Source organism: Tachysurus fulvidraco, chromosome 18, assembly GCF_022655615.1.
Source record: "Tachysurus fulvidraco isolate hzauxx_2018 chromosome 18, HZAU_PFXX_2.0, whole genome shotgun sequence".
Classification (NCBI taxonomy): Eukaryota; Metazoa; Chordata; class Actinopteri; order Siluriformes; family Bagridae; genus Tachysurus; species Tachysurus fulvidraco.
In genome coordinates, this window is record NC_062535.1 from 2,452,582 (window position 1) to 2,465,081 (window position 12,500).

Consider the following 12,500-nt stretch of genomic DNA (forward strand, 5'->3'; position numbering starts at 1 on the left):
TTACTTTCTCACGTGATGTACGAGTGCTGCGTTTACTTTCGCACGTGATGTACGAGTGCTGCCTTTACTTTCTCACGTGATGTACGAGTGCTGCGTTTACTTTCACACGCGATGTACGAGTGCTGCGTTTACTTTCGCACGTGATGTACGAGTGCTGCGTTTACTTTCGCACGTGATGTACGAGTGCTGCGTTTACTTTCACACGTGATGTACGAGTGCTGCGTTTACTTTCACACGTGATGTACGAGTGCTGCGTTTACTTTCACACGCGATGTACGAGTGCAGCGTTTACTTTCACACGTGATGTACGAGTGCTGCGTTTACTTTCACACGCGATGTACGAGTGCTGCGTTTACTTTCGCACGTGATGTACGAGTGCTGCGTTTACTTTCGCACGTGATGTACGAGTGCTGCGTTTACTTTCACACGTGATGTACGAGTGCTGCGTTTACTTTCACACGCGATGTACGAGTGCTGCGTTTACTTTCACACGCGATGTACGAGTGCAGTGTTTACTTTCGTACGTGATGTACAAGTGCTGCGTTTACTTTCGCACACGATGTACGAGTGCTGCGTATGTATATGCTGCGTTCTCTCATCTCTCTCTCCCTGTCTTTTTCTCTCCCTCCATCTCTCTCTCTCTCTCTCCCTTCTCCCTCTCTCCCAGTCTGTTTCTCTCCTTCCCTCTCTCTCCCTGTCTCTGTCTCTCCTGCTCCCTCTCACCTCTCTCTCCCTGTCTCCTTCTCTCCCTTCTCCCTTCTCTCCCCCGCCCCCCCTCTCCCTCACACTGGAGACTCCTTCTATAAAACATATCCACGCTCTCATATTTCTCACTGAAGCTGTGATTTGTTCTGCTTCAGGCCACTACACAGGATCACACTTCGTTTAAACTCTGGATCCATTTAGATAGTTTAGTTTAGTTTAGATCCCACCACCACCACCACCACCACCACCACCACCACCACCACCACCACCACCACGCTTCATGGTTCAGTGATGTTTCCCACCTTTTTTGGGCATTTTTTGTGATAGCTTGAGCTTTGACATGATGTGAATATTTTATTTCAGAAATGTTCTTTTCTTTATTCGCTACAAAAAAAAAAAAAATCATCCTATGTTTTTCCCAGAACATCTTAGGTTTTCAGAATTTAGCCACATCACTGATAGGACGATTGTACCTGAATCATTAAGTGTGATGTTTTAACTCGGGGTGACAAATGTCCCGGTGACACAAATGTCCTCTCAGACCCCAGTTTGAATCGAAGAAATGAAACCCAGAACATTGTGAAATCCTTCTTAATATAATGAAGGTATGAGTACAGCCTCGCTTAAAATAAACCTGTCACGTGTTAAACCGGTGCTAAGCAGTGTTTGGACAAGATGTAGTTTTAATATAGAAAGAAAAAAAAAATAATAAAAAAATTCCACCATTTTAAGTCCACTTCCTCTTTCCTATGATGCAACAGTCGAGGACACGGTGCAACTATCTGAAGCTCATTAAATCCTCCAAAAGTTTGCTGCAACAGTTTGGATAATTATTTATTTATTTATTTATTTATTTATTTTTTAATAAAATGACTGGCAAGTTGCTACTTCTTTTAAAGCGTTTAAAAAAATAAATAAATAAATAAAAAAATAAGTGCGTCGCCGTCGACTAAGTGTCAGACGTAAAGCTCAGATGAAGCGTCGTCCCCGGAAAACACACACAGGACACACTGACTGCTGTGACCAATTAGGTGAGCCGACCTCATACATATTTATGATCGCTCATGTCTCGAATCGGAATAATCTGAATATGCGTTTTAAAAAAAAAAAAAAAAGAATAAAACCACAGCACTTGATTGACAGAACACGTCCACGCAAATATACAAGAAAATCATCAGCGTACTGAGGGGGGAAGTGGAAAAATACGCTTTAATAATGGGTCTTGGCTAAGCTTTAGCGTGATAGCATTAACGCTTTTATAATTTCATGCTCAAATGGGGGGAAAATAAATAAATAAATAAATCCTGAGGAGATATGAAGCGAGGGCCTGTAAACAGACTGTATTTACATGCAAAACACCAGAACGGGGCTGCTTTGACTTCGGCGCTTCTAATTTAAGAACATAATGTGTACACACTGGTCTCTTTTTCTGGCCATAGCACGAATGTGAACTCCATTTGTCGCACATTATAAGCGTGAAAACCACCAGTGTCCATTCTTTACGGATAAATCACGCACGTCCGTTCGTTTTAACGCAAAATAAAACTACACGTGAATCGGGAAAAGATAAGAATGATCCGTAAAAAAGGAATTAAAATAAATGATGGTGTAGAACTCAAAGGTGAAAAAGAAATCATGTTTAAAAAAAAAACAAATGTGAAAGTAAACGAGTCGTATAAGTGAATTGCGGGACAGAGAATTGGAAAAAAGAACAAAATTCAGCGTGATAATAAATTGTGAAAATATACGATTTAATTTAATAAATTAATACAATTTAAACGCACGAGTGAAAGTAACTGTGTAAAAAAATAAATAAATAAATTCAGGTAAAACCAATAAATTGTGTAAAAGTAAACGAATACATTTCTGAATTTACGACTCGTGATGATTCAGGAGACTTTTCCCGTGAAGGCTGCGGGATTTAAAAGTAAAATATACGGGTTTGTACACGTTGGGGATATATAACCACTCACACAGGGCTGCTGCTAATCCGCCAGTTATTAGTGTTTTTATGAGCTGTGTAGCACTGAATTACTGACGAGTCCCGCTGTTCATGTCTCTCTGTGGAGAGCTAACACCGATAACAAGAACATCTTAGCAGCCGGAAAAGAAACAAAGCATTTTACCACAAAAACCTCCAGCACACGTGGGTGGAAATCTACAACTGCTCTAAAGTTACAGGGAATCATGTGGAACTGTATTTTAGTTACAGGGAATCATTTGGAACTGCTTTTATATTACAGGGAATCATTTGGAACTACATTTTAGTTACAGGGAATCATTTGGAACTGGATTTTATGTTACAGGGAATCATTTGGAACTACATTTTAGTTACAGGGAATCATTTGGAACTGCTTTTATATTACAGGGAATCATTTGGAACTACATTTTAGTTACAGGGAATCATTTGGAACTGCTTTTATATTACAGGGAATCATTTGGAACTACATTTTAGTTACAGGGAATCATTTGGAACTGGATTTTATGTTACAGGGAATCATTTGGAACTGCATTTGGGTTATAGGGAATCATTTGGAACTGCATTTGGGTTATAGGGAATCATTTGGAACTGCTTTTATATTACAGGGAATCATTTGGAACTGCATTTTCGTCACAGGGAATCATTTGGAACCGAATTTTTGTTACAGGGAATCGTTTGGAAGGGCATTTTAGTCATAGGGAATCATTTGGAACTGCATTTGTGTCACAGGGAATCGTTTAGAACTGCATTTTATGTTACAGGGAATCATTTGGAAGGGCATTTTAGTTATAGGGAATCATTTGGAACTGCATTTGTGTCACAGGGAATCGTTTAGAACTGCATTTTATGTTACAGGGAATCATTTGGAAGGGCATTTTAGTTATAGGGAATCATTTGGAACTGCATTTGTGTCACAGGGAATCGTTTAGAACTGCATTTTATGTTACAGGGAATCATTTGGAAGGGCATTTTAGTTATAGGGAATCATTTGGAACTGCATTTGTGTCACAGGGAATCGTTTAGAACTGCATTTTAGTTACAGGGAATCATTTAGAACTGCATTTTAGTTACAGGGAATCATTTAGAACTGCATTTTAGTTATAGGGAATCATTTAGAACTGCATTTTAGTTACAGGGAATCATTTAGAACTGCATTTTAGTTATAGGGAATCATTTAGAACTGCATTTTAGTTACAGGGAATCATTTAGAACTGCATTTTAGTTACAGGGAATCATTTAGAACTGCATTTTAGTTACAGGGAATCATTTAGAACTGCATTTTAGTTACAGGGAATCATTTAGAACTGCATTTTAGTTATAGGGAATCATTTGGAACTGCATTTATGTTACAGGGAATCATTTGGAACTGCTTTTATGTCACAGGGAATCATTTGGAACTGTATTTTAGTTACAGGGAATCATTTGGAACTGCTTTTATGTCACAGGGAATCATTTGGAACTGTATTTTAGCTACAGAGAATCATTTGGAACTGCTTTTATGTTACAGGGAATCAATCAAAGCTGCTGCAAAGGGAAATCAGAAACAAGGAAATAAGAACTAACAGTAACATTTACTGTAATAGTGTCTAATTTCTTGAAAAGTTTACAGTAAATAATTTACAGTGCCCTGCCTGAAAGTTGGCCGAAATAATGAAATAATGCTAACTCACAGGAAGAAGAGTGAAATTAAAGTATCACCATTTCAGCACATCACAGATTACTGTCACAGGCTGCAGTCTGCACGTAAACAAGCTTTCTAATCGACACCACCATGCCTGAGTAGGAGCGGAACGGCTGCTAACAGGCTTGAGGTCAAGTTGGAATTGGCTTTCCTCCTCGCTGTGATGTAGAGAGACGCTGAGATGGAAGGATTTGGGCTTTTCTTTATGTACTTTGAGAGGTGTTCAGTGTATTGATGTGTTTCACTGGCTCGAGTGGAAAATGCTTGAATCTGATATTATTATAACCTCTTTTGGAAAAATCTGCACTTTCAGGCCACCGTTGTTGGTGCTGCTTGATATTTGAGACTAAATTTGAGTTTTACAAGCTCTAGAAGCACATGGTTTGCTAGCTCGCTGCGACCGCCTAGCGTGAAGCTTATTACTTCCTGTAGTAAACTGTCAATAGGAGTCATTTTTATCCTAATATAAAGTGTGAAATTATTAATTATTATTTTTTTTCCCCCCAATTGTTACTTTCATTCATTTACTACCGCTTATCCGAACTTCTCTGGTCACGGGGAGCCTGTGTCTATCTCAGGCGTCAACAGGCATCGAGGCAGGATACACCCTGGACGGAGTGCCAACCCATCACAGGGCACACACACACTCTCATTCACTCACACACTCACACACTACGGACAATTTTCCAGAGATGCCAATCAACCTACCATGCATGTCTTTGGACCGGGGGAGGAAACCGGAGTACCCGGAGGAAACCCCCCGAGGCACGGGGAGAACATGCAAACTCCACACACACAAGGCGGAGGTGGGAATCGAACCCCCAACCCTGGACGTGTGAGGTGAACGTGCTAACCACTAAGCCACCGTGCCCCCCCGATTGTTACTTTTGTTCATAAAAGAATTTGTGTTTTATCGACTGAAAAGCAGTCTCTAATTTTCACAAACTGTGAATTTTCTTCAAAAGGTTCTACTTCTGACGGCCTGTAAACAAATATTTGGTGCACTCGTTTAAAGAGGAAGAAGCTAAATGATCACTTCCAGTTTGTTGTGCTACATCATTACCCAGCGTCTCTCACAGGGCCACAATTTGGGTCTCATATGCTTTTAATTTGACCTCTTTTACTTTTTCACCCCCCCCAACCCAGGAAGGAAAACTATGAATACAAATAGCAGTATAAACATCTTCATAAAAGATAACCAAATTACAGGTCAGTGAGTTACAGTAACAAGTAAATCAGTCAAAATACAAGCCGCGCGTTGCTAGTCCTGTGGACGCCACACATCTTTGCATGCCTTTAATTACTGCAGTTCAGTAATTACCACTGGGCCTCAGCATGCAGCTGCGCCAAGGGGCCCTCACTAATCTTAGCCAAGCGCTGCTCCGCATAGCTTCTGCCCCGAGTTCAACAGCAAGGCTAGTTCATTCAAATTTTCCTGAAAACGATGTCAAATCGCCACGTCCTTTAAACCAGAATTCGTTTATAATTGATTTCAGATTTTCTGGAACACTCAGGGGTAAGGTGAAGTGGTACAGAGAAAATGATGAGAAAAAAAAAACCTTAAACTGCACAGGAGAAAGAAGACATTAGCTACTGTGGCCCACATGATTATATGAACTTTTAACTCTTTGGAGGTTTTAAGGGTTTAAAAAAAAAAAAAAAAGAACATTGCTGCAGCTAACCATCGCCATTCATCAGATTGCTGCCACCAAGTTAGGAGCACATAATTGAACAGAATGTCCTTGTATTCTGTAGCATTACATTTTCCCTTCACTGACCTTCCATTAGAAGCTTAAACTCTGCTCCAACATGACAATGCCCCTGTGCACAAAGCTCGAGCTTCATGAAGGAGATTAAGATTGGAGTTCACCTCACTTCACTCTTAAAGGGGGGCACGGTGGCTTAGTGGTTAGAATGTTCACCTCACACCTCCAGGGTTGGGGGTTCGATTCCCGCCTCCGCCTTGTGTGTGTGGAGTTTGCATGTTCTCCCCGTGCCTTGGGGGTTTCCTCCGGGTACTCCGGTTTCCTCCCCCGGTCCAAAGACATGCATGGTAGGTTGATTGGCATCTCTGGAAAATTGTCCGTAGTGTGCGAGTGTGTGAGTGAATGAGAGTGTGTGTGTGCCCTGTGATGGGTTGGCACTCCGTCCAGGGTGTATCCTGCCTCGATGCCCGATGACGCCTGAGATAGGCACAGGCTCCCCGTGACCCGAGAAGTTCGGATAAGTGGTAGAAGATGAATGAATGAATTTCACTTCACTCTTTGGGATGAACTGAAGCTGGAGTCTCCAAAAAATCCCAAAACAACAATTATTTATTTATTTTTTTTTGCTTCTACACTCCAACATTTAGTGAAAAGACTTCCCAGAGTAGTGCATCTTGAATACGAGTCAACTTATTTCTATGAAGATCTGTGAGATCTATGAAGCAACAATCTTCAACAGTCAGGACAATCATGACACACTGGTCCAGTTTCTTCATGTGAACATGATAAGATTTTGCAGTGAATAAGCTGGACCGGTTCCTGGTGGGCTGTTTTATATCTGAAAAGCTTCTCTTACTCAGTGATAAATAATCAAAGCATGCTTGTGAGAGTTTTTATGGCCAGTCCTTATCAAGAAGATAAGCATGCTGATGGTACATCAGATCCACTGAATGACTGTTGTGGATAAATGAGTGAGGTGAACACAATGCCACGGTCTGTGTTTGGATTGGGATTTAAACTCAACATGGCCATGTCCTTTTCAGGACGCTTCACATTTCTGGGAAAAGTTCTGCAACCAGACTTGGTTTATTTATACATGAAGTATATGACAGGTTTTCCTTCGCTGCCAAGAATTTTAGCTCGCATTAAAAACAACAAAAGCAATCTTTCCCAACATGAAGTTTCTGCTTTTTTTTTTTTCCGAACTTTTAGTTTAAACATAGCTACACATTATTACAAACATCTTAATGAAAGCTACGCAAAGGATTCTCCGCCCATCGCCAGATGTTCCTAGAATTTGCTTGGAAACGTGTTGAAATATGGATAACAATCTTAACTAAATCTTAACAGATTGTTATCCGCAGGAGGAAATATGGGCCTGGTGAAATCATTTCTACAAACAAATCTGTGCATGAAGGAAACATTTCGAGATTTATGATGTCTGATGTATGAAGTGAAGCAACAGAATTGAACTGAGGTTTACCTCAAGAGTCCAAAACCCTTCTTCTTAGTCTTCTTATCTGGGTCATCGGCATCATCTTTCTTCTTGGTCTTGGTCTTCTTGTCCTTCTTCTTTTTGGTCTTCTTTTTGTCTTTACCTCCATCCTCCAGTTCTTGGCGTGAGGAACTGCTGGCAGGTGTGTCCCTGTCCGAGCTGTCCTCAGAGTAATCTAAACACATATAAACACCTAGTAAAGAGCTGGATTCGTGCCAAATCATAAAAAAAACGTTGGTCATCAGCTATTAATTGATCTTATAACACATAATGCAACACGTAGCTAATGCAGTGTCCAGTGACGACCAACCTGACCGTGAGCAATGCTACAATGCTCATCTGAAACCCACCAACAGGAGGACGAAACAGGATGACCACAAACTACACAGCTACGTACAGTTACAGTAGTGTGGACGTCATGCTAATTGACTGAACGAACCTCCACGTGAATACTCGCTCACTTTAAAGCAGTGGTCACCGTTACCAGTCCGTGGACCAAATGGTACCGGGCCACCCAAGGAACATTAAATTATTTCCATTTTATTTACTGTGGTGTATTTCTCTCGGGTTTGTGCGACTTTCCATGGACGAGAGGTTAACCGGGAGCTGAGAGACGTCACCTAAAGCCGCACCGATACCGCGCATGCGCAAAATATCATGATATCGGGCTGGGTTTAGGTGACGTCTGGAGCTGAGCGGCTGCAATCGGCAGTGGTGTTGTAGCTTTGGTGGAGAGAGGAGGTGTGTATCGCTCTTCTCTCTTCTCTCATGTTTAACAGTGCTTGGTGTACGTGTATATTGTGTTTGCTCAAATTTAACCCACAAATTAGCAAAAATGAGCACGAAACAGACGTCGTTAGAAAGTTAGAAACTCTGCCGGTGTTCTGGATTAAAGTCATGGCGGAATACCCTGAGATTGTCACCACAGCACTTACATCCCTATCGACATTTCCGACATGCTATCTGTGTGAAGCGGGGATTTCTGCAGTGACGTCAACCAAAACAAAACAACGAGATAAACTGGATGATCAAACATTGACCGGTCCGCGGCGAAAAAAAGGTTGGGGACCACTGCTTTAAAGGATAGGCTGCATTTAGCCAAACGTTTAGGAACAGACCTGAACTGTGCCTGTTAATGACCTAAACTAAGCTGTCATTTTCGGTGTATAATCTGACACGGAAAACAGCCGTTATTGATCACAGTTTATTGGTCTCTTGTAATCTTTGACAAGACACAATCTTAAACGAACATGGAAAAACACTCTTAGGTAAAGAATTTAGACACGACAGATCAATCTTCAGGTTTACATAATAATGTGAAAGCCTCCACCTCCTGTCTAAGAAAGGGGTAAGGTGATTAGTTTGGTATGCGCCGATGCTAACCGTAACCAAATGTCTGACACAACTGGTACATACTTATTGAAATCCATAGTGGTTAATATTCAACACACAGACACTTTTCATTAATAGGTTATTACTAATTGAATATTTCACTCCTTTTAAAAACGCGAGCATAAACAAAACCATTTGCCCGTGTCACCATTTTGCTATGATTTATGACTCCTTTGACAAACTGCTTTTTTTTCCTGAACTGGAAATTCATTAAGTATTAAAGCCATTCATCATGAAAAATTGTTTTGAATCTAAAAGCAGAACCACACTGAAATGTACAACTGAAATGAGTCTTTAAATCATTAAGCTTTAATAAACGAAGGCTCCCTACGTCAGGGTTAAAACTGATCACAAATCAATCATGTAGGGGGTTTTATTAGCACGTGGCCTTGCTCGCTAGGCAATACAGCTACATATATGCAACACATGTCTGGCTTGAGTAAGTATTTGCAACAACGTAAATGGACCTATCGTCATAGCGATGGGGCAAATACTTTTTACATTTTGTTACAATTTTACATTTACAACTGTTTATTTGTAAATAATTTTGCTAACCCTACTTACATATACTCTACCGATATGTTTCCCAATATTATGTGCTGGTTTGTTTTGACACATTTAAAAGTTTTTATATTAGGGTATACTACAAGCTTTATGATCAATGGCATGCTACCACCACCGTGCTTCACTCTTATTTAAACCCATTTCAGTTTGCAACACTAACAAAAATACGGAACTGTTCCATAAGGAGGAAGAGCTCTTTAAAATATGGTCAACAGTGTTGCTGAGGTTGTCTCGCTCTTACCGTCCTCAGGCTCCGAGGGGCCATCGTAGGACTTGTCGATGGCCTGCCGGAAGCTCATGTTGCAACCACGGCCACGTACCATAGGACCAGCAGGCCGGTGGAAGGGAACGCTGCCCTTACTAGCTTCCTCCATGGCTGTCTGCAAACTCTCCAGAGAGCTAGACTTTTGTAGTCCCAACGTCGGCCCCAGAGATGACATGGATGCTGAGGTGATGGGAGAAAAGTAGAAATGACTTTCTGTCAACAGTCAAAATGTCTGATACACCGCATAATATTTAAAATACAGAAAAACAAGAGGCAAAAAATAAAAGTACTTGTTAGCATGGCCGTGCCATTCATCCCTTTAAAAATATAGTTGCTTTAGATGAAACATCGTTCAAGTTCTCAAGCACTTTTAATATTGTCTAGCTATTCGTCATACACGTGTTTAAGAAATTCGTGGCGTAGCTGCAGCTCACGTTCGATTTTCGGGTTTTGACCAAGAATTTTCATTCTGGTGCGTCGTCACTAATGCGTTTAGCTCTTTTGTGAATTTGGATGGAGTGAGTACAGTTTGAAAACACATGACTCAGCAAAATCTCAGGTAATTACAGTACTTCAGCTTGCAGTCTAATATAATTAAGTAGCTTTCAGACACTAAAGCTTAACTGCTTGTCCACACATGCATTACAGTGTGCTTTTAAACGGTGCCACATAAAATTGAATGCGTTCTGGTGAAAACTAGTCCATTGGCTTTAGACGCTACAAGAAAATACAGATAGTAAAGGAAATCAATTATAATGAACTAGATCTTTCATTAAACCTATGCACCAACAATGTAAGACTGTAAGATCTGCATTTCTGGGAAAATATCTAAGAGCATATTGTATTGTTAGAGTAGGACGCTGTTGAATAAGCAGTAATTGTTCAGCAGATCCTACAATGGCTTGTACAGTATTGTTTAAAAGACAAAACAAAACCAGATGCTGTTTTCTTACCTTTTGCAAATTAAACCAAACCAAATTCCAGAATTAACAATCTACAAATAATCTAGAAATTTGCATATAATTTAGTCAAAACAATCCGAGTTGCAAGACCAATCACAGGATGATTCATGGAAACATACAAATTCCGAATGAAATGAGCTGTAGTGTTGGAGAAACAGCAAACAGATGGCCCCCTAAGGCACACGAGCAAAAGCCAACAGGAATCAGCCCAACATGGCGGATTTTCACTTGAACCGACAACAAAGGTGTACATGAAGCCAAAATAGAGAGCAGAAGCGAGCGAGAGAGAGAGAGAGTGAGAGAAAGGGGAAAGATACCACTTAGATAGGATGCAGACTGTCAATCTCTGTGGAACTCGTAGTCTCTCGTTAGCAGATGGATGCATGTATACTGTTATTATCTCAGAGGAGGTAAACAAGACAAAACGAAAAAGCAGCCAAATACACACAGCTTCAGGACCAGTCTCCAGGAGGATCAACACTTGCTGGGTCCTGGCCGTACTAGTCGAGCACAAAGAGGAAAGTGGGAGCCTGGAGGGAAAGAAGAAGCAATGACTAGGACTAGAGAAAAGAAAAGACCATGAGTGAAAGAGTGGAGAGCTTGGGAGAGGCAGGCACTGGGAAATCTGGAGGAGGTGAGGAAAGAACGACTGGATATGGTAAAGAAAGTGGAAAAGCCAGATGGGTAGGGAGAGTTGCAGGGTTGGATTTCACGGTACATTAGCTCAGACCATCGAACATAATCAGAACAATCACCAACCAACACTTCGCTAGGTACAAAAGATCTGTACCCTGTAACCTGGTTTTCATCCTATAGGATCGATCCTACCAGTCTAGAGCTTCCTAGGACAAATACCAATTTTATTAGCCTCAGAGGCTCCTGAATATGGCAGCTGGTTCACTGGACACTTACAGGATTAATTCAGAAATCTTTTTATAAAAAAAAAAAAAAAAAAAAAAAAAAAAAAAGGGGAACTGGAACCAAGTGAGTTCCTGTAGATCAAGTTTCTGTGTTGCAGTGGTGCAGATGGTCAAGTGTCTGTAGGAGCTGAAGGGATTGGACTGAATTTCTGTCCGAATGGATAGGGTTAAGTAAACATTCTGGTGTCCAGGGTGACTGCGGGAATGAACGGGATTTGTCAAGTGTGACTGCGGGAATGTTCAAATATATCTGCAGGAATTAGGGGGATTGATCAAAGGTGCTTGCAGGATTGGTCAAGGGTGCCTGTGGGATTGGTCAAGTGTGCTTGTGGGATTGGTCAAGGGTGCTTGCGTGATTGGTCATGGGTGCCTTCGGGATTGGTCAAGGGTGCTTGCGGGATTGGTCAAGGGTGTTTGCGGGATTGGTCAAGGGTGCTTGCGGGATTGGTCAAGGGTGCTTGCGGGATTGGTCAAGGGTGCTTGCGGGATTGGTCATGGGTGCTTGCGGGATTGGTCAAGGGTGCTTGCGGGATTGGTCAAGGGTGCTTGCGGGATTGGTCATGGGTGCTTGCGGGATTGGTCATGGGTGCCTTCGGGATTGGTCAAGGGTGCTTGCGGGATTGGTCAAGGGTGCCTGCAGGAATGAGCAGTCCACTCAATGATTTTTTTCTTGCTCATAAGCTGTTTCTTTCTTGGTTGGGGTCTAATGACCTACTTTTTTCAGACAATATTTAAGGCCCCAGATATTGGCTTGCATACTTTGATGCTTTTTTTTCTGTGCCTTTTTTTTTTTTTTTACTTTTATATTGATTGTTCTTCATTTTATTGT

The 12,500-nt window shown here is 41.2% G+C and overlaps 1 protein-coding gene across 3 annotated transcripts in view; it reads right to left on the bottom strand.

Moving 5' to 3' along the window:
- Nucleotides 1-12,500, bottom strand: part of pard3ba (par-3 family cell polarity regulator beta a) — a 112,731-nt gene that overhangs the window by 25,213 nt on the left and 75,018 nt on the right. For all 3 annotated transcript variants that reach the window (XM_047803305.1, XM_047803304.1, XM_047803306.1), the window contains 2 exons: nt 9,766-9,969; nt 7,557-7,743 (listed from right to left, as the gene is read on the bottom strand). In XM_047803305.1, the coding sequence (XP_047659261.1) occupies nt 7,557-7,743; nt 9,766-9,969 (391 nt within the window). The remainder of the gene's footprint in view (nt 1-7,556; nt 7,744-9,765; nt 9,970-12,500) is intronic.